Source organism: Leptinotarsa decemlineata, unplaced genomic scaffold, assembly GCF_025532065.1.
Source record: "Leptinotarsa decemlineata unplaced genomic scaffold, Ldec_3_MD MMD2_tig00026330_RagTag_RagTag, whole genome shotgun sequence".
Lineage (NCBI taxonomy): Eukaryota > Metazoa > Arthropoda > Insecta > Coleoptera > Chrysomelidae > Leptinotarsa > Leptinotarsa decemlineata.
This window is the reverse complement of record NW_027412690.1, coordinates 8,764,309-8,788,416: the sequence shown is the minus strand read 5'-3', so window position 1 is coordinate 8,788,416 and position 24,108 is coordinate 8,764,309. Positions and strand designations below refer to the sequence as shown.

At 33.7% G+C, this 24,108-nt stretch overlaps 1 protein-coding gene across 1 annotated transcript in view; it reads left to right on the top strand.

Moving 5' to 3' along the window:
- Window positions 1–23,173, top strand: part of slmb (beta-transducin repeat containing E3 ubiquitin protein ligase slmb) — a 65,896-nt gene extending 42,723 nt beyond the window's left edge. Inside the window, exons 2-9 of the mRNA XM_074182941.1 lie at window positions 2,181–2,409; window positions 7,176–7,362; window positions 7,984–8,299; window positions 11,541–11,681; window positions 16,105–16,367; window positions 20,065–20,254; window positions 21,118–21,274; window positions 21,336–23,173. Of these exons, the coding sequence (XP_074039042.1) occupies window positions 2,181–2,409; window positions 7,176–7,362; window positions 7,984–8,299; window positions 11,541–11,681; window positions 16,105–16,367; window positions 20,065–20,254; window positions 21,118–21,274; window positions 21,336–21,358 (1,506 nt within the window). The 3' untranslated portion in view covers window positions 21,359–23,173. The remainder of the gene's footprint in view (window positions 1–2,180; window positions 2,410–7,175; window positions 7,363–7,983; window positions 8,300–11,540; window positions 11,682–16,104; window positions 16,368–20,064; window positions 20,255–21,117; window positions 21,275–21,335) is intronic.
- The last annotated feature ends 935 nt before the right edge of the window (window positions 23,174–24,108 follow it).

Genomic DNA, 24,108 nt, shown 5'->3' with positions numbered 1-24,108 from the left:
TATATCCAATGGATTTGTTTGGGACCTAACCCCCAAGTTTTACCACAATCCTTCGACATGTCCATAGAGACACTCTGGCTTTGTGTAAAACTTTTTCCAAGTGAACGTTCTAGGTGAGTCTTTCATCAAGGACAATGCCAAGATATTTCATCTCCGTTCCAAATGGAATGACCTCACCATTGAGGGAGGCCTAAGCTTTATTGTTGTTTCAGTAAAGTATCGTGGCGATAACCACCTTATGTATTTTTAAAAAAATTATGTACTACGGTGATGAAATTATTATTTGAAGTAGAAAGTCAATGGGAATCCAAAAAAGCAATTAATGTATTGAATATAGGTCAGTAAAAGTACCAAAAAATTGATGACTCCAAACCAAAAAAAAATATGGAAAATATTTTCATTCCACACGCCTTTCAACACTTTCTAGAACCGACTTTAACAATCGATATGAAAAAAATATACCTTTAAACTATGTTTTTCCGTTAAACAGCTGTCGCACTTTTACGAATGACAACCCTCAGAAGTCGAAACTTGTGAGAGCTAAGGACTAACGAGGTTTTACCTTTTAACGTGTGATTCCTAACACGGGTTGGACGATATCAAGTGAAAATCGATCGTTGAGCCTGCGGCTTGAACCACCGACTAACACGACGGTCGATTGAGTGAGTGAACAAAGCACCCGCGTCGAACCGACCGGCTACCGACCGACAGAATTGAAAAATATTGAATAACTTCTTCAGAACATGTCTTGAACGCTATGCCTATACTTTGTCCATCTAAGCAACAGAGTGCTCCAAAACATTATCTCGTGATCTCCCAGACAAGGCTGCTTGTACATAGTTGCACTAAGGAACGACAGATTTAGTTTTAGTAATATGCTGCTGGGTATAGAATTTTTTTAGGTAGAGTATAGGGACACAAATTAGCAGTTTCAGGCGTTCAAACTTAACTGACCACTCCGATACTGTAACAGTGAATTCCGCCAGCCGATTGCAGTTGAATCTGATTGGCCAGCGTAACCAATAGATACAAATGTACGTGGTGATCAAGCTTTGATTACGCATCTATCTTTGTTTGGATTACTTTATTCGTTGGATGGATATAGTTTAGAGAGATTTCAACAATAATCACAATTTCTTCTTTACAGGGTGTACCTTAAATGATGTCATTAATTTCATTTGAACGTCTTTCATTACCACCTGAAATTAATCATTTAAGATACAGCCTGTAATGCGCTAACGTGATTACGTTACCACTAAATCTCTTGCCGCCAGAGGGCACTGAGGGACGTGGGGTCAGCTCTCGTGGTTATAGATAAACTATTTAATTTCTCATCGATATTAACATGACCCAGCGCGACTACATTTTATTTGAAAAATCTACCTACGATGTCATCGAAAATCTACTGAAATCTACTGCAATGTATTTGAAGTGGTGTATTTTTTTATTTGAATAGCACTAACACAGTGAAAATTTGAGTTTTCAACCACTAGGTGGCGCTTGTAAAAACATTTGAATAGCATCACTGAATCTAGAAGACCTTTGCCTTCTTACGGGTGTGGCCAATGGGCGTGGTCTAATACTTGAAATAGCAAGTTGATTTCTAGTTGGTTATTTTGAACACTGGGATTATTTCAAGTATTTGATTTCAAGATTCAAAAACAAAAACGTTTCCATGTTTGAAATGAAACTTTCAATTCTTTGAAAGTCTAAAAACGAAAAGTGAAATGAGGTTATGTATTGTTATCTTCTTCTTCTTCATTTATTCGGAGGTCGGAGATATTCAGAAAATGTAACAAGCAATCGGAAAATGGATGTTTTATGATCTGTATCCATTTTGTGTTCTGTGTATCGAAGCGGGCAGAATCTAGAAAGAATGCATGTCATTTGCTGTAGATGTCGCCACACACATTGAAAAGAAAACTCTATCGCCAAGGCATATTATCCAAATCTACTGAAATTTACCGGTGAAAATTAATCTATTGCAATTTTTGAATTCGTGTTGAAAATCTACCGAAAAAGTAGAAATCTACCGCATGTGGTCACCCTGAACATGACTTTCAAAACATATGATCTCGACAGTGTTGTCGTTTCTCTCTCACCAGTCAGTTGCTACTTATTAAAGTTGGCTTGTGATAAACACCGAATATCGATGTTATTTTTTTTTCTTTTTTTTTCAGTACCCGATGACAATTCTGCCACTGTACGATACAGCCCGCAAGAAAGAACCGTCGGCGACTTTCAACACGGAGAGAGAAGCATGTCTGAAATATTTCGAAAAATGGTGCGAGGAGGACCAGGTGGACTTCGTGGAAAATCTGCTGGCCAGAATGTGCCACTACCAGCACAGTCACATCAACTCGTATCTGAAACCGATGTTGCAGAGAGATTTCATTTCTTTGTTGCCAAGTAAGGGTGATTTTTCATTTTTATATTTTTTTTAAGTTTATTAAATGTATGAGGGTGATACCAGAAGTGCCCGGCCTGTTTAAAAAATATCACCGTATTAGAAAGTACACAATCCAGAAAGCATATGTTTCAAGTTGGAAGACGCTGCGTTGTTCAGTATTTGTTTGGTAGCCATTAATAGCTAAAGTTTTTGGTGAATTTTTGAAAAGGGAGATAATTGGTCATTGTTATGTGGTACAATAATTTTATTCGAAAGGCCTTAGCCCAAACAATAAAAAAGTTGAACTGGATTCTACTATGGGTGAGTCTGCTTTTACGTTTACAACAGTAAAATATCGGATAGCAGAGTTTAAACGAGGCCATACGAGCTATCAAGAGGTGCATCGCAGTTGTTGACCAAATGAGGTAACGACTTCAGAAATGAATGATCGCCGACTGAAAGTGCACGAGCTAGCAGACTAAGTAGGCAATTTCAAAAAGTGCGGTACATCGTATATTATCTAAAAATTTGGACACGTGAAAGTTGTGTGCAAGATGGGTGCCGCGTTTGCTCACACTCGAGCAAAAACAGTGTCGTGACGATGTTCCGATTGAGTTTAGCGAAGTTTAATAGCAACAAAGCAGAATTCATGGGTCGTTTCATAACCATGGATTAAACATGGGGCCATACCCGAGACAAAAAAACAGTCAAGACAGTGGATCCAAAAGGGAGAACCGGCTCCAAAGAAGGCGAAGTCAGATCCATCAGCAGGATCGGTCATAGCATCGGTTTTTTGAAATGTGCGTGGGCTAATTTTCATTGACTATCTTATAAAAGGTAAAGCTATCAACGACGAGTATTATGCGAACTTATTGCAACGAATGAAGAAATCAAGCAAAAACGGCTACAGTTAGCTAAGAAAAAAGTTTGTTCCATTTATTGACAGCATTCCTTTGCCAACACAGGACGCGGACAGTATGATTGAAAACAGACCTAGTACTAAATTTTTGGGGGTAATAATTGACAATAAACCCAAATTATATATATATATATATATATATATATATATATATATATATATATATATATATATATATATATATATATATATATATATATATATATATATATATATATATGACACCCAAGTTGACTTGGGTGTCACACCAATAGGTGGTTCTACTTATGTTTCGCTTGCGTTTACGCAGCTATTTTTATCAAGTACTTTCTTGTTTTTTTTTCATTTTGTCTTCAATCGAGGACCGCCTGCCCGGTACTGACAATGCTGTAAAATACATTTTTTTACACCCATACTCTAACAATACACTTATATGACCATAATCCGTTTCATAATGATATCCATTATGATACAGATTTTTCATAACGATACAGATTATCAACCAATAGAAACCCATAATTTTTCAATCAAGAATCCTGTTCCTTTGTTTGTCCTAGATTCTAACCTAAGTAACTGATTGCTTTATTTGTCAAAATCAGTTTTCATATTACCTACCTATATTATCAAAATGTCTGAAAACAGCGATATAGAAGGAATACCATCGACTCCAATATTTTTAAAAGACCAGATTAATTACAGTTGTTATATTCAATATAAATATAATTAGAATCTTTATAGTTTTCATATATCCATGATAATACTATTAAGTTTGTGTTTTTTAAAAAAAAATATGAGTTAATTACTGTAAATGTGTTCAATACAAATATAATATTTATAGTTTTTCATTATTTATCGGGTTTAGAAAAAATAGCGTATGCAACTCTCATGTAATGGTTATTAATACACTCGCATATACCATACAAAACTCGCCTTCGGCTCGTTTCGTATCCCGGTTAATGCTCGTGTCTTAATAACCATCATTACATGATCGTTGCATAATATACTATTACGGAGTCTGTCAGAGAGACCCCGTGATGATGACTGATGAAAATTTGCAGCTTTGTCAATAAGACCTAATGTTCTTTGGGCAATAAAACATACCATTATTATTATTATCAAAACAATGCACCAGCTCACAAATTATTGCAATGACCAAAATTGACGAATATTCTGTGTGTCCATTGACCCCGTTTGAATCCAAATTATTTTTTATTTATTGATGAAAGCAATATTTCAACTCCGATACCAATATATCTATAGTAATAACATTCTACACTACAAAAAACCATTTAAAAATTAGGATTATTTGAAGGTGATTCACGATCCCTCATGCCATTGAAAAAAATATGTGGGTGATATTTCTGCTATGAATGTCATATCATAATTGTTTCCGAGTTGTAGGAGGGTAAAGTTTTTGAAGGAACGCAGTTTAGAGTTGAATAATAATAATAATGTGCAGCTCGTAGATGGAAGCATCCTACACCATCTGGATGCCGGAGAGACGTATAATAACCTCGGGGTGGAACAGCGCCACTCACAAGAGGTAACGGCAGTGAAGAACTCTCTCCGCGGCAAGTATCAGCATAAACTTTGATAGATTTGGTCATCGGAACTGTCGGGGAAGAACAAAGTTGCTGCAACAAATATGCTTGCCGTTCCAATCTTACTCTACTCGTTTGGAGTAGTGAAGTGGACTCGGGAGGAGCTGTATCAACTCTCTATAGGAGTTTGCATCCCAAATCGTCAGTTCCACGGTTGTACTTCCCCCGACAACAGGGAGGCCGTGAACTTTTGAGTTAGGAGTGTCTACATTACATAATTATACTGGATACAGCCTGTAAAGTCGTCAGGAATTCGGATCCCTTCTCTGCATGGTCCGTGACCATGAGAGAGCAGGAATTGGAGCATTTCTCTTCAGGGCAGCTGCTCGAGCAGCTGATGAACTCGGTATAGTTACCGTGTTGGAACCAGTTCATCAACAAGCTCATATCAAAGCCGCAGAGATCACTTCACTTCTGCGGAAACACAAGGATAAGCCAATGTATGGGGTCTTCTTCAATAACATTGAAGACCTTGGCTTATCAAAGAGCCTGACTTTCGCTTTCCCCAGGTCGAGTGGGCTGAAGTCGGAAACTGAGGGGTTCATCATGGCTTGCCAGGATGGTGTCTTCAACACCTTAGTCTACCGCAGTCGCGTGATGGGTATAGAGATTCCTGGTGCAAGGTGCAGGACATGCCGCGAGACGCCCGAGACCCTAATGCACTTGCTATCAGCATGTCCAGCATATGCTGTCTCGGCCTATATCCATCGACATAACGCGGCCCTAAGAGTGCTATATTACCATTGACGAGACACCGGTGTTGCCCTACGCTCCGGGAGATATTGAATCCGTTGTGGGGAACGAGAAGTGCCGAATTTATTGGAACTATTCGTTCCCCACCCTCAGGCTCATACAAGCTGATGTAGTCCTTCTCGACCACCAGAGCAAGACGATATTTGTCGTGGAGTTTTCAGCTCCTGGCGAGACGAATGTCTTCAGAAAAGAGGAGGAAAAACGGATAAAATATCGAGATTTTCTTTTCGAACTCCGCAGACTCTATCCAGATCACTCTGTCAAGATGGTCGTTCTGATTATTGGAGTCCTTGGTGGAATGATGTCTTCTCCACTCTCGAATCTCAAAATCATACCGGCTTGCCGCACTAAGGCAGAAACATCAGCCGCACAGATAAAGAAGGCTGTCATTCTTGGCTCACTGCGCTTGCTCAGGGCACATGATTCTCGGGCGCAATGATCACTTACCTCACGGTGTGGGCTGGCACGCCCTCTCGAATGTATCGGGGCTCGGGGGGATAGGGCCTGACCAGCGCAAACTACGGTTGAAAATAATAACAATAATAATAATGGTATTTATTGGGTGAAATTGGATATAACAATCAAAAAATGAAGTTCAAAACTGCAGTGTAAAACACTACAGGCTTGTTCTACCACTTAACCTCCACTAATCAGTATAGTTAATTTTCTGATGAAGCTAACTTGATTGGTGAAACTCGCGTCAAAAAAAAGTGTTGCAGTATAGCGTATGAGAACAGTATTTTGACTGTATTAAAAGACAGTCGAATTCTTCTTTTTCCATTTTTATTCAAAAGAAAACGTTCGTTTTCAGTTGAATATTGAAAATAGGATAAACTCTCCCAAAAAGATAGAAAGGTTTTAACTACGATCTATTATTCCCAGTGAATTTTGACAAATGACAGATCACACTGATTGATTAATCTACTTTAGAGCGGAATAATTACCGTTATGTGAAAATGAATATTGAAATGAATTCGAACTTTTGTATATTGATTTTCTGTAAAGACTTCCACTTGTTTAAACGGTAATGAATTTGTTTTAAGATGTAACGGAAATGGAAATCTTGGTAATGATATAATTTTATTGCGTAACTTTTATATGAAAATACAAGTCGCTGATGTTATATCAAGCATGGCACAATCGGAAAACTCGTTTATCGACTCCAAACTGGTTTAGAATCTGGAGAAAACCACAGTCGTGTTTTTCCCAAGTTTATAATTTACATCTCTTATCCAATATAAGAGCAGTTATTCTTATTGGAAATATCCAATGTAACTTCCGAAATTTGTCGGTGAAAGATATGGAGTACACATTGATTTTGGTTTACTACGTATATCCTGAAAAGCCTCAATATAACTTGTAGAAATCTTTATACCTTTTTTTTGTACTTTAATTCTGGATAACTTTACTCTTTGTGGAATAATTTTCACTGAAACCGTTCAAAATTCAAAACTGTGTATCACAAACATTTGATATCGCTTTGGAATCACTTCTACTGACTTCGAATTCAGCCTGCGTTTCTTTTATTTTTCAGAGAAAGGATTAGATCACGTGGCGGAAAATATACTCTCTTATTTGGATGCAGATAGTCTGAGAAATGCAGAGGTGGTGTGTAAAGAATGGTTCAGGGTAATTTCTGAAGGCATGATGTGGAAGAAATTAGTCGAAAGAAAAGTTAGGACAGACTCGCTTTGGCGTGGATTAGCCGAAAGAAGAATGTGGTAAGTTTAAATTTTCCTTCTCGTATGATTATTTTTATGTGTAAAAAGCAAAGCCGTACTTTTTTTTAAAGGAATCTATTTTGCTGTATGTACAATTTTTTAAACATTAGACTGCACAAGATTCTGGGTAGATATTTTCGTTTTCTATTCGTTGTGTAATTTTACATTTTTTATAGTGTAATCATTTTCGTGGTGAACGCCTATTTTGATTTTATGGTGTCATTTATTTCATCTCGTGTAATCTGTTTTGCATCGTGTAAATAACATGTTGGAACTGCGTCAAGCATCCCCTGAAATTTCTCCTCCATCGCGCGAAATAAACTAAAATACAAAAATGCGATATCGATTTGATCATTAATCAGACGGAACATTTCAGCAGTACAGCTAACCGCCGAAAAAATGTAACGACTTTTCGCTGCAAAACGTTACGTTTTGTCGCACCGTGTAAACACGCCTTTAGTTGAATTATCAAGTTACAAAATCCACTTTCTATAATACTTGACATAGTATCACAAAAAGATGGTGTTCTTGTTGTTCTCAACACATTTTATATCAGTAATCAGTTTGTTTTTCAAATGTTTGCTCACCAATCAAGTTTCACATAATTTATTTCAATTCCAGGATTCAATATCTCTTCAAACCTCGACCAGGAGAAAATCACCGTCCCCACGGCTTCTACCGTTCGCTCTTCCCCAAAATAATCCGCGACATAGACAGCATCGAATCAAACTGGCGCAACGGAAAGCACATCTTGCAGCGTATCAACTGCCGCTCGGAGAACAGCAAAGGCGTGTATTGCCTTCAGTACGACGATCAGAAGATCGTGTCAGGATTGAGGGATAACACTATCAAGATTTGGGACAGGAGTACACTGCAGTGCACCAAAGTGCTTACGGGGCACACCGGGAGCGTGTTGTGTTTGCAATACGACGATAAGGTGAGACAAAACACAGTCTCTGATGGAGGCTTTTTATTTTTTGTGAAGTTGAGTTATCATGATAACGAATGTAACTCCAATTATATAAACAACAAAGTTCTTAAAAGTGTGTTTGAGGCAATCGGTGGAGTATTATTAAATTTGGTTAACGCATCACTCAGAACTGATAAAGTACCGCAAAAACTAAAAATAGTACAGTAATTCTTGTACCAAAAATCAATGATACTAATGAAGCCATCAACTTTCGTCCGATAAATACTTCATCTATTGAAAAAATTATTGGACAGCAGTATATGAACAATTGATTGATTACATTGAAAGTAATAAACTGATTATGATGAACTAATCCGGTTTTCGATCTTAACACTCGTGTGAAGCAGCATTACAAGTTTCAATATCCAAATGGAAACTTCCTGTTGATGATAATAAATATATAGTGGATGTGTTTCTAGACTTCAAAAGGCATTTGAGTCAATTGACGTTAATATTCTACTAAAAAAACTCAAATATTAAGGAATTTCTGGTTCAGTACTTGAATTGTTTGAAAGCTACCTCTCTGGTCGAACTCAACATACTAAAATTAATGAGACATATTCAAACCTAATAGGTGGCAATAATGGTGTACCTCGAGGTAGTGTCTTGGGCCCGCTTCTATTTGTTCTTTACATCAATGACATCAACTTCGTTAATGGGTGTGAATTCGTCAGTCTATTTGCAGATGATACTCTGATTGCAGTGAGTGAACCTGAATTACAAACAGCTATCAATAAAATGAATGATATTATCATCAGAATATCTGAATTCCTCAACATTAATAAACTCAAGCTCAATGTCAATAAAACGAAAGCAATGATAATCACAACAAAACATAAACAGTATTCAATTGACAAAACATCTATAAGTATTAATATTTACAATCAAAAAATTGAAATTGTCGAGGAATTCAAATATTTGGGGTTCATCGTGGATCAAACACTGAATGTGAAAAAACATTTCAATTATATCCGCAATAAAATTGCTAAAAAACTATTTCTCTTTGGCCGTGTAAACAGTTGCTTACCGTTTCAGACTTCCATTACAGTGTTCGAATCAATCATTCAACCACATTTCGATTACTGCACTACTTTACTATCACCATTTGATGCAAATTGTTTGTCTACATTGCAAAAACTACACAATAGAGGCATGCGCCTAATTTTAAGATATAAGATGGCTACACTGAACACTTCAGGTTTTCAGAGCTCTCTGAGTAGTAGTTTTAAATGTTGCAGAACAAAAGTTTTTATTATGTATGTGTAAAGTGTTTTGGTATGTTCCACAAAAGCTGTATAAGTAGAATGAGAAGTAAGATTACGTTCTTGCAAGACAATAAAATCACCTGTTGTCCTGATGAAATTCAAGCTGTTAAAGTTGATCACGGTCATAAACTAAATCAACTTGAAACATTTGTTCGTGAGTTGCTCAATGATAGTCTAATCAAAGATAACTACATTAAAAAATTAAGAGATGAAAAAGAAATGTTTTTGGAAGAAGCCACTAAATGTGAAAGTGAATTTATTGAGTTATTGAAGATCAAAGAAAAACAAATAGAAAAAATGGAATGTGTTTCCAAACTGAAAATATCAATGAGATTATTGAATATCCAATCTATTTGACATAAACTAGATGATCTAGCTATATTCATTGTCAATCAAAATTTTCCTGACCTTATCTTATTGACGGAGCACTGGCTCAAGGAAAATGAACCATGTTATATTCCAAATTATAGAATAGTTTCAGACTTCCGTAGAATAAAAATTAATAATGGCGGCACTATGATACTAGCTAAAAATGACTCCCTAGCTACATTTCAATTAGAAAATATTACATAGTATAATTATCTTCTAGTAGAGCATACATTTGAGTTTTCATTAGTACTCAATAAAACAAATAATTTGTATTTACTATGCATTTACAGAGCTCTAAATTCTGATCCTAACATATTTTCTGAAAACCTTGAAACAATTCTCTCACAAATATCAGTGAATTCAAAAATCATACTAGCTGGAGATTTTAATATAAATTTTGCCGATGATAGATCCTCAATGACCCAAACACTGAAAAATCTGCTCATATCTTTCAATTTGACAATGCATATAACCGGTCCAACTCGTGTTTCCCAGCATTCTCAAACTATTATAGATTAGAGTCTCAGCGATGAATCTGCGATCATTGCAATATATCAATAAATACATGTCCGATGAACTCTTCTCATCATATATAACCAAATATAAGCGTATTTACACATCTATCATTAAAGCTGCCAAAGAAAAGTTCTATCGGAAAAAAAATTGACAAGGCAAAAAATAAAACTCGGGAAAATTATATACATTATAAATAACTTAAGAGGTAAAGCTGCAAAACTCCCCAAACAACCAATAATAAACCCAAACATACTCAATAACTTCTTTTGCACTATAGCTGAAAAATTAACCTCAAATATACAAGCGCAAATGGATCCACTAGACTACTTAGAAGGCATGTTCATTCCTGATAGCTTTCATTTATTCAACACAGATATTGATGAGCTCAAAAACACTTTTAAGGAAATCTAAAACAAAAATTCTTCTGGTATCGACGAAATATCTTTCGAATAGATATATGCCAACTACAACAATGTTGGAAATTCTGGATGGGCTTTCTGTGAAAGACCATCTGTTTTATCTTACCATGGTATTCATCTTCAAAATATTGTCTGGTAATGCACCCTCATATTTTAACCAATTTATTGTTTTCCATCACCAAATTCATAATTATCCCACTAGGAGGAATTCTAATTTATATGTACCACGTTTGAACTTTACACGATCCATGAACTCCTCATTCCATGAAGGACTATTGGACTACAATAACCTCCTGCTTGAGATAAAACAAAGTGAATCTATTATGACATTCAAAAAAGGATTTACCAGTCATTTGAAGATTCAACATTCACATTAACATTAACAATATATACCTACTATTTGTAATTTACATTGTTATTTTTCCTATTTATTGAATGCTTGGATAATTCCGATTAGTTCAGTCCAGTTTGTGAACTTATATCAAATAAAGAAATTGATGATCAACTGTAAGTCATTTGCTAACTTACTATGTTTGTACCGAAATCATTTTTGAAGAACAAATTAATCTAAGATCAGACAAACATCAAGTTGTGATGTTCCAGCTTCCTCTTCTTCATCGACCACTTATTTGATTGCAGGTAATAATCAGTGGTTCAAGCGATTCAACAGTACGAGTATGGAATGTCAACACTGGTGAAATGGTCAACACTCAAATACATCATTGCGAAGCCGTCCTTCATCTCAGATTCAACAACGGAATGATGGTTACTTGTTCCAAGGTAATTTTCCTACTTTTCTTCCTTAGACACAAAAAATATCAGTTTTTTTTTTAACTGAAACTTGGTACAATGTTTCATTTTAATTTTAGAATTCATCATTGTTCAATATCATTTGTACTTTTGATCACCTTTGAAGTACATTTTTAGAACATTCTGTTTTATTGTTTTTCAGAATATTGTCTTCAGTAGTTGCACTTGGTCTGTCGAATGTTTGGAATACAAACTGAATAAATAAAAGCGTTTTTTTTTTGTAATTTAATGTTCACATAACAATTGTTGTCTCGAAAGTATTTTTCTTTCATGTAATTCAATGTTTATTTGAAAGTAGTTTTTTCATAAGGGATTTTTCTTCCAGTTTGTGTCTGAAAGTTCCTTTTTTGCATGATTTACACATCTATGTATAGAGTTTATTTTGAAATTGATTACTTCCATGATAAATCAATAACTAAGCTGTTAAGAAGCCACGTTGGTGTTCCTTTAATCGCTTTTTGTTTCGAACTTGACTTTTTTAGTTATCAAACAATCCAGTAATTTGCAAGCGTACAAGTTAATTTTGAACTTTTTTTCTTTAGATTTATGAATTGATGTTATAAACTTTGCTTACAGAATACAGTATAGGCTTCTATAGAAAAAATATAACATTTTTGAAATTGTATTCTGCCGCCAGTATTCTTCAAGTATTTCATGATTGTGTTAAAACTATGCTTTTAGAAAGATGCTATTACAGCTACCAAGATTTTTTAATTGACAATCTCACAAACAATCAAATTCACAGTTGACGTAATTTTATTTAGATTTTAAATTGTGTGAATGGTGTAAAATGTTCACTAAATTTGTGGGCATATATGCAATTTCAATTTTGCTTACTGATAAAAACTGGGATAATCTATTCAATATTCAATCTTATAAAAATTTCACAATGGCTAAATTATAGCAAGTTGTCTCTGAATACGTCTAAAAGTAAATTTATAACATTTTCTACAAATGTCGACACTCAACCAAACAGAAATTATATTATGCTTCATAAGAAAACATGCACTCAACCAAATTGCAACTGTCCATCTATCCAAAAAACCAAAGAAATAAAATATCTTGGCGTAATTGTCAATCAACACCTTAAATGGAACGCGCATACCAAATATGTAAACAATAAAGCTAGGCAAATAATTCGAAAATTTTACATCCTTAGGTACATTTTAGACAATCGTAACCTAAAACTTATATATACATCACTAATTGAACCATTATTTAGATACTGTATAGTAATATGGGGAGGATCATATAATAATGCATTACAAAATTTGAAAACTACTCAGAACTGTATACTAAAAATAGGTTTCAGAAAAAACAAACGTTTCCCCACTAATAAGCTTTACGATGAACTAGATATCTTTGACATTAACAAACTACATATGCACCAATGCTTGCTATATATGCATAAAAATACAAAACCAACAATAAATCACAATAAAACTATCCCAACCCGATTTATTACGACACTATCAATTGATATACCATTATTTAGAAAAAGTTACTCCCAAAATAGCCTTTTTTATATAGGTCCGAAACTATATAACAAACTACCACTTCAAATTAAAAAAATATATAAACTCAGTTCCTTTAAACACCAAATAAAACAATTGATTAATGGAAATAAAATATACCTATAAATGAAAATAAAATGAAAACATAAAATGGAAATAAAACTTGGAAAAAAAAAATGATAACAATTTAACAAAATATGAATAAATGAAAATAAAATAAAATAAACCATTAAAAAAAAAATCAAAATATAAATGAATGAAGGAAAAAAAAAAATTAAAAAGCGCTCCTCAAATTAACTCATTTCTACTCTATATATATATATATATATATATATATATATATATATATATATAAAAAACTATCTTCTATGCACAATCAATTTGCACCTCTCCCAACATTAAATACAATTAAATTTTTTTTTTGTTTTCCTTGTACAGAGATATGCACTACAAGCATTTATGCTTAGGTAACCTCTGTACAGGATTATATTAAATTATATTACTATATTATCTGTAACAATCTGTAAAAAATGGCAATTATGGAATGGATGAATAGAGTTTGATTTGATTTGATTTGTATATGTGTATGTGAATATATATATATATATATATATATATATATATATATATATATATATATATATATATATATATATATATATATGTATGTATGTATGTATATACAGGGTGTCCCATATAAAACTCCGCGGGCAAATATCTAAAAAATGAAAAAGAATATACCTATTTCGTGAAAGCAGATAATTTTGGTGTCCTCTTATTTACAGAGATTCAGCACTAGGCGTCATCCGTTAGGGCGTCGCGACACCAACGCCAATTTTTTTAAATGATAACCCAGTATTGTCAATTGGTTTTTGAATTCTGCATTCAATTCTGAATTCAGCCATATAGCACACTTTTATTGTGTATTATAAAGAGGGCCATGAACAAGTCAAAATAAATGCAATAATGTATTTATCAATCTGTCAGATTTGATGAAAGTGTATTCAGTTTTGTGTTGGTTTTTTGTAAAATTGAAAAATGGTTCAATTTTCGAGTGCAGAAAAGTTGGATATGATATGTGTTTATGGCGAAGCAAGAAGGAGTTCAAAAGAAGCAGTGAGAATATACGCTAATCGGTATCCTGACAGAAAATTACCGTCAAACAAAACATTCGCTGGCTTAGCCAAATCTTTGGCACGAAATGGATTTTTTAATGAACGGAAGCGAAAAAAAAAACAAAAACGGCTACTGATGACAATCACAGTGTTGCAGTGCTAGGTCACCAGGTCAATACAACGTATTTTGTCAAAAAACAAATCTCATCCATACAAAATACATTTGGTTCAAGAACTACATCCTTGTAATAATTTTCATGTTTCATTTTTAATAACTAAAATACATATATTCCCATATTCAGGAGATGCCGATAGAATATTCAACTTCATTGCATGGTTTTTCACCCGTATTCATGAGGATAATCAGTTTCTGAAAAAAATATCGAATGATGAAAGCCGTTTCCATAACAACGGTATAATAAACAAACATAATAAGGAATATGCAAACAATTTTGTAATTTTTTTTATTTAATATTCACTTCATTTTGATATAGAAAAAAAAATAAACATAGCTGTAAGAGTAGTAATCATTTTTTCATAAAATCTTAAAAATATTGGTTTAATTTGACAAGTTCAAACGCTCCTATTTCTCGCGCGCTTGAGGCGTGACGTCATAGGGCACGTCCTGTCAGTTTATTGTTTACATTGAGAGTTAGTTTGATAGTTAACAAGGTGTTTTAGTTTAAATATCGCGTAATAATCATGTAAGAAGAAAAAAGCCATTGTATAGATATTGCATGGTACCAATGTGTCCGAACACTATAAAAAGTACACCAGATAAAGTTTCATAACCTTAAAGTTCATAACCTTATTTACGTATGTCATACAATGAATGTAAACAACATTTGAGGCTATATTGAGAGAAATAATTTTATAAGTGCATGTATGCATAAAAACAGATTTACTAGATTGAAAATACCAATAAGGGTCCAATACCATGGCCAGCTCGAAGTCCAGATATTACTCCACTAGATTTCTTTTTGTGGGGATATATCAGAGACTTAGTTTATATGCGACGGCTACAAAATGTAGAGGATTTGAAAAATAGTATCACAAATGTTTGTGCTTCCATAACGCGAGAGACGCTTTTAGCTGTCACGAATTGGGAGTTACTAAAAAGATGCAATATGTGTATTCTTCGTGAAGGGAGGCAGTTCGAACACTTAATAAAATGATTCTTGTTATCACTAATTGATTTCGTTATCATCATGTTAGTCGAGTTATGGTCAAAGTAACATATTTTTTGGTAACAGACACCAAAATCATAACTGATGGATTCATTTTATTGAACTCGTATTATTGCATTCATTTTGACTCATTCATGGCCCTCTTTATAGTACGCAATAAAATTGCCTTTTTTCATCAGTATTCAAGGAAAACTACAAGTGTGCTATATGGCTGAATTCATAATTTAATGCAGAATTCAAAAACCAATCGAAAATACTGGGTTATCATTTAAAAAAATTGGCGTCGGTGTCGCGACGCCCAAACGGATACCGTTTAGTGCTGGATCTCTACGTAAATAAGAGGACCCTTTGACACCAAAATTATCTGCTTTCACGAAATAGGGATATTCTCTTTCATTTTTAGATATTTACCTGCGGAGTGCCCAAGTGTATCAAAAATTATTATTATATATGATTATCTTGATGACAAAAGTCATAAATAACCATTAATCATTTACTTATAGGGATATTTTTGAATTAGTATTATTTTTTTTGAAAAGGTACCGAAATTGAATAATTCATTTTCCTTTTTTCGTAGGATCGCTCCATAGCCGTTTGGGATATGACTTCACCGACCGAGATAACGCTGCGCAGAGTGCTCGTGGGTCACAGGGCGGCCGTGAACGTCGTGGACTTTGACGAGAAATACATAGTGTCGGCATCGGGTGATAGGACTATTAAAGTGTGGAACACTTCGACATGTGAGTTTGTGCGAACATTGAATGGACATAAACGCGGCATTGCCTGTTTGCAGTATAGGGATAGATTAGTCGTTAGCGGCAGTTCGGACAATACTATAAGGTAAGCTGATTTTCTTATCAGTATCCTCGGATAGGTAATTTCATGTAGAATGCGTGTACAAACTAATTTATAGAGGGTTCTATTTGAAAAAAATCACATAAACTTGGAATGGACGAAAATCAAAGTTACATCTGAAGTACCCTGTATAGAAATAAATGATGATCAGAGTTTTGCATGCTACTTTATTATTCTCTAGTTCACTACACCAGACTCCAATTAGATATTTGAAAAAACGAACCTTAATCGCTCATCATCAACTCTAAGCAAAATGAGGCTGAGTAGGAAATGAAGCGATCATTTTATTAACAGATTTCATAAGATTGTTGTTCTATTTGAAAAATGTATTATTGTGTAAAAAAAGTGTCGGTAATCTGTCACTTGCCATACCCTAGATCCTTTTTAACTGTTTTTGTGGTAAATTCGAATAAATATTGTGCATGCGTCATTAGAGAGAGAGAGAGAGAAAGAACTTTATTGTCTAAATAACAGAATTCTTGTTAACAAAGTTTAGAAATACATTTATGTATGTACACATATATCTATATATACACACACACACATATACATATGTAACACAAAGGGATCAATTCAAAATTAAATAAACACCTTAAAATAATAAAACCAAGTAAAATAATATAAAGTGCGTATGCAAGTGATTGCAATGTTAGTCAAAATCTTCATTATAATATTCGTCTAAAGTATAAAAAGCTTTATTTAGCAAAAAACATTTTACAGCACTTCGAAAAATTTTATATGAAGAAGTGGAGCGAAGATATACTGGCAAATGATTGAACATTTTCCTTGCATTGTATATTATGCATTTTTTTATTAATGCGCTTTTAGGAATGGGTAGTGCTATTAAGTGGCTATTATGCCTAGTATTATAAGAGTTTGTTGAATCACTGGTAGTATTAAATTTTTTGTACATCATACACACACTTTCAAGGATAAAAATGCATGTCAGAGTCAAGATTTTTTGATCAATAAACAGGGGTTTACAGCAATCTCTCGGTTTTGCCTTACAAATATATCTAACCGCTCTCTTTTGTAAGATAAACACAGACTGTAACAAGAACTGAGAAGCATTACCCCAGAAACAAATTCCATATCTTAGGCGGGATTCTATTACCGCAAAATAGACTGTTCTTGCAGCTTGCAAGTTGAGTTCTCTGGTAATAACCCTTAAAACATAGCATCCCGAAGCCATCCTATTACATAGATTAAAGATGTGGATATCAAAGGATAGATTATTATCTACATGCAAACCCAAGAATTTACTTGATGAGACGGAGCTAATTAAAGTATTCCCTAGAAAAATTTCATTTAATATACATTTAAAGGTTAGTATGCAGGTTTTTGTGGTATTGAATGCCAGTCTGTTAGCATCACACCACTTTTTAACGATGTCTAGATCAACCGATATATTATTATATAGTTAAATATTGTCTTTTGAGTGCCAAACAATAGTAGTGTCATCAGCAAATAGAGTTATTTTTCCTTTCGTATTGATGAGAGATAGGTCATTTATGAAGAGCAGGAACAGTAGTGGACCGAGTACTGAACCTTGCGGAACCCCACAAGATACCAACAGAGGTTCAGATCTCTTATTATTAACTAATACAGACTGGGTGCGATCTGACAAATAAGAATGAAACCATTTCAACGCTACATCTCTGAAACCATACATTTCCAATTTATTCAAGAGGATTTTGTGATTTACGCAGTCGAATGCCTTAGCAAGGTCACAAAACACAGCAGCAACTACTTCACCCTCATTTATACTGAAATATATTTTTTCTAGAACTGAGAACATAGCATCATTGGTGCTCCTTGATTCTTGAAAACCAAATTGGCAATTACTAAGTGAGTGGTTAGTATTGAGAAATGAGATCATTCTTTTCTTCACCAATTTTTCTATAAGCTTTGCAAGAGTTGGCAAAAGTGAAATGGGTCTAAGGTTTGTAACCAACTCACAATCTCCTCCTTTAGATAAGGGGTTAATGATTGCGAACTTCAAACATTTTGGAAATATTCTGCTCGAGAATGAAAAATTGATGGCTTCTGCCAAGGTTGACAAAGCATTCTCTGGAATATGAAGAAGTACCTTTGCAGATATATCGTCCCAACCTGAGGTATTTTTGTTTTTTATACTTTTTAAGATGTCCATTATTTCCTCAGAATTAGTTGGTGTTAAAAAGAAAGAATCTCTTGTATATATGTTCTTCATATAACATTTAGGGTCTTCTTGCAGGGGGATATTTGTAGAAATACTTTCTGCTATGGAGCAATAATAATTATTAATTTCATCTGGGTTTAGAGATGTTTCAACAGATGCACTTTTTTGTTTACCACTGAGCTCATTCACAATAACCCAACTCTCTTTGCACATGTTGGTAGAGTTAGCTATACGACCTTCATAATAACAATAATTATTACCATAATCAAGACAACTATGACAAATAATTTGCGGGAAATATTATATACTTGTATGTACTGGTGAAAAAAATTGTCTCTTTCGAAAAGTTTTCACAAAAAATCCGCCACAACAAATTATTCAACAATTACACATGTGTGTTATTTTCTGAAATGGAACTATGTGTCTCTCAACATCTTCCACTTCACTAAAGCAGATAATTCTTTAATTTTTTAACAAAATGAAAGATTAGGTTTATGGAATATGTTATTTATGTTAAAAGTCAAGACCCTGCCACTTTTAGTTCTTTGGTAGAGTATTGTATTGACCTATGATTCCATACAGTTCTTTGATATTTCTAAGGTAAATTACTGTATTGACCTAGAATTCCATACAGTTTTTTGATATTTTCAAGGTAGATTACTATTGTATTGACCTAGAATTCCATACATTTCTTTGATATTTTCAAGGTAGAGTACTGTTTTTACCTAGAATTCCATACAGTTCTTTAATATTACCATGGTAGAGTACTGTAGTGACCTAGAATTCCATACATTTCTTTTAATATTTTCAAGGTAGAGAGTACTGACCTAGAATTCGATCTAGCTCTATGATATTTCCATGGCAGAGTACTATATTGACCTAGAATTCCATACATTTCTTTAATATTTTCAAGGTAGAGAGTACTGACCTAGAATTCGATCTAGCTCTATGATATTTCCATGGTAGAGTACTGTATTGACCTAGAATTCCATACATTTCTTTGATATTTTCAAGGTAGAGTACTGTTTTGATTTAGAATTCCATACATTTCTTTGATATTTTTAAGGTAGAGTACTGTATTGACCTAGAATTCCATACATTTCTTTGATATTTTTAAGATAGAGTACTGTATTGACCTAGAATTCCATACATTTCTTTGATATTTTCAAGGTAGAGTACTGTTTTGACCTAGAATTCCATACAGTTCTTTGATATTTTCATGGTAGAGTACTGTATTGACCTAGAATTCCATACATTTCTTTTTGTGTGACCTCTGGTTACACAAACTTATAAGCAGTGAACGTTCATTATCTCCTTCATAATGATATATGGTTGCTTCCAGGACATTTTTGTGAAGCATCGATTTCCGCCGATTGCCAGGCCGAGTTCATAACACTATTTTTTCCCGGTCATGATATAAAACCCCGTGACAATCATATATTTTGAACGAAAATACGGTTTACACATAATGATATTTTTTATGTCCTATAGTTCTAATATTAATCAGTATGTTTCTTTCAGACTATGGGATATCGAATGTGCGGTCTGCCTTAGAGTACTGGAGGGCCACGAAGAACTAGTTAGGTGTATAAGATTTGATTCAAAACGTATCGTAAGTGGAGCTTACGATGGCAAAATCAAAGTGTGGGATCTCTTGGCTGCCCTTGATCCCAGAGCACCAACTAGCTCTCTATGTCTCAGGACCTTGGTGGTGAGTATCGATAATTAAATTAGGAACCTAAAAGATAGATGAATGTTCATTGATTTTCAGATGTATAATTATTCTGAAAGCACAAATGAGATTCTTCAATATAGTAATGATCTTTGTTATCCCTGTTACACTGTTACAGTTTATGTAACTGTATTGTAATACATAGGTAATTTTTTTTATTACGGTGGCTACAAAAATCAATGGAAAAAATAGAGGTCCGTATTTAAAAAAGTAAAGTTGATGAAATTTAATGAACGAAACGTCAGGTTGCAAATTGGTTTATATCAGATTATAAAAAATATAAAAGAGAATTGACAGTTTCTCTGCTTTTTTTTAATATCATTCGAAATGAAGGTGGTAAAGCTAAAAAACGAAAAAGGCAATTCTAGTTTTTGGCGAATATTTCAAAAACAACCACTGATATTCACGATCTGAAAAGAGATTATTCTAGTTCCTCAAAATTGGAAACATTTTTCCAATTTAACCGACCTTGTAGGTGGTTCGTGTGTTCTATTTAATTTTTTTACACTTTAAAGCTATTGATGTTTTTGTACAGCACTGTTTGGTGTTGAATCATAAATTTTTATCTAGGTGTCTCTTAGTGAAAGCTGCAGAGCGGCATAGAAAACAATTCCTTGTTCGATGGTCGATATCGAAGCTTTGCCTTGGAGCAGACAGCCGTGCGACCCTGTTTATTTTTGGATAAGCAAGGTTTGGGTTTCTGTTGGTCTCATAGATATTGTTCTTGTAAGGAGAGATGTTCATGCTTATATTTTTCTCTTATTTCTGATAAATCCATCTAGACACTGCAATTATGTTATAAAGAATTATTATGTAACTGTTTTTTTTACTTGTATCCACAGGAACATACAGGGCGGGTGTTCAGACTTCAGTTTGACGAGTTCCAAATTGTGAGCAGTTCTCACGATGACACCATCCTCATCTGGGACTTCCTGAACTCCATCCCAGAACCGAAAAGCAACTCCTCATCCAAGAGTAACGAAACTAGATCTCCGTCACGTGAGTACACCAACTCCCCCGATGAGTGAGGTATCCATTGCAACGTGCCTTACTGTTTCAGCTTTTTCAACAACCTACGAGTGAACCGTCGGAAATGATGACCGTGGTGTACAGACAAATAAATTTATATTTATTCATCATATTTAGCGAGTTCCAGCAGAGGTGATTTTTTTTTTTCTAATTGAAACTTGATTCGATTTTTCTATTGTGAGAGGTTGTACCTACATTTTCGACTGATGTATGTGGCTAACTATAAGGCGTAAATATATATATATTATTTCTTTTTTTTGTGAATGTTTTGAGCAAATACAAACTTTTCATTCATTGACGATGAACTGATATATGAATCTGAAGTAGTAGGTGTTGATCGATTTAGTCAGTTGATTCATTCAAAATTTTTGGACAACCTTAAAGCTACATTAACACTCTGGCTCAAGAGCTACAAAAGCCTGTTGATGAATGAGCCCCGGAAAAAGATTCCTGTTGAGGAATTCCTATTCATTTTGAAAGTTCCAGCCCAATTTCAGTAGAAGTCATTGCTTAGAAGCTTCCTTCGCTTCAAAGCTTGATAGGAATGTTTTTGAAGAGTGTTTGAAATTCACATTATTCTAGAATTTCCCAGAGAACAGATGGGTTACAATAAATTTTGATTCGTTTTCCAATATTTGAATTAATATACGTATTTTATATTGAAAATAACTTCAAAGTGTTATTATTAAGAGAGATATATATCGAATTTGTTTAATTAGTGGAATAATAAAAAAAAAAGATTTATCCCACTTCTGCCACCAAATGCAAAATTTGTGTTTCGCCCCTTTGATTGATAGGTTTTGATTACTTTTGAATTGATTTTTTTCCTCATGTTGTGTGTAACAAGAAACTATGAGGACTACCTTTCTAAAAGATTAACACTGGTAAAAAAATGTCTAAGTATATTTCAATCTAACATAATCATAGGTGTTTGGATGAAATTGATTGGTGTATTTTTGTGAATGTGGAGATTCAATCACTCTGTTGTTTGTGAATAAATGAAGAGAAAGAATGACGCAATACTTACTTTTAGTAGGTGCAACTGATTCAACATGGGAAGCTGTTTCGGGGAAAATGAAATTTTGTGTTTATATTGGACTTTGTTTATTTTAAAAAAAGTTTTATGAGGGTCACAAATAGTGGATTGCGTTATTTTTTCTCCATGCTTCAATTGGCACTATGTTAGATCTTTTACAATGTAAGTTTAAGGTAACAAGAAAATATTAGCAAATTTTAGCTGAATCGACTTGTTGAAATATTATTCGATATATTTGTGAGATGCAATTTGCATGTTCCGATACAAATTTTTGACGTTTGACCTAACCGGCTTAGGTTAGATGCAGCAAAAGGCGCGACTTAATAAAGAGTATTCTTTTTAAAAATCTGAGTTTGACAAGCAGTGATTGAAGTTGAATTATTTGTTGCTTAATTAGGTTGATAATCATTAGGATAATCTTCGAGACCAAAATCTAATATCGTAAGGCAGTATGAATTTTTGGCAAAAAAACCCAGGAACTGATAATCAAAATTTTGAACTTTCACAGAGGTAATCCCACAAAAAAATATTTCATCTGAAAGTTGCGCTCTGCATAATCTATCAGTTGTTATTTAAGTAATTTTTCCCTTTATTGTACAGATACTAGCTGTTGCTTTTCACGAATTTGTAGACTTTTCAGTATTTTTACCTAGAAATTATATTGCAATAAATTGTGCAGCGAGAAGTTTATTAACTTCAAATTTCTCTGTTCAATTTATTGTCGTAGTTCAACGGTTTCAGCCAAATGTAGTTTATATGAAAATAAAGTGTTTCGTCTGAAGTAGATGAAATCATTTGTTATTTATCGAATGAGAATATAAAATTTGAGTTTTCATGTTTTTTTTTTAGTCTGATTTCATTATTTGTATACATATCGGCAATTGAGAAAAATTTCAGGTTTCTTGGCCGAGCTTTTTATTTTCCTTATCTAATCTCTTGAAATGATCTTTCAAGAGTGCTCTGACACAATGTTCCCTCATTAAGATTACACTGGTACTTTGCAGGATGCGCTTTTATTTCAGAAATTCTTTTAGACCAACTGTATTAGTTCTGACATTGCCACATGATGGTGCTAATAGTAAAGATTTTTTTAATTTTAGTTTGATTCTTGATAAGTGATCCTATTATTGATTCGTAAAAACGAATAAGTGAAGCTTTCGCAAAAAATTGCGTAAGTTGTGTTATGATTGTGAAGAAATACATGTTAATCCCCATATTCTGATAATATTAAGATGCAGTTACAGGAGTATTAACAGTATCTAGCATTGTTTTGGAAGAGCCATATTGGTAACCAGATTTGCATAAAAATTCTACATGTAATCAGTCGCCATACCAGTGTATAGGCATCTAAATGCTTATCAATTCAAACCTCAACAGAAGTTTGGGAGAGAAGTTTTGTTCTTCTTCATGATTTGCACAACTTTTATAATTGAAAATTTTGTCATCATTGTATGTTTACAAGAGTTTTTGCGGATTGGTCCTTCCACTGAGAATTTCAAGTAAGAGAATAATCAACTAGAAATTTAATTTATCTTTGAGATACTTTCCAAGGAACATTTCAAAAGAAAATAACGATACGTTTCATTCAGTCGAAACACTCAATACATTTTAGATTACTTATGAAAAGCTTTTGTGATAAAAACTTATCCTGAAAAAATATGTATGGATGTTTTTTACTATTAAGTGAGTGACTGTACTTTTTCGATTTTTGTTTTAAAGCATGAAAAGGTACTAATGATTTGTCTATACATAAAATTCAGATGATGTA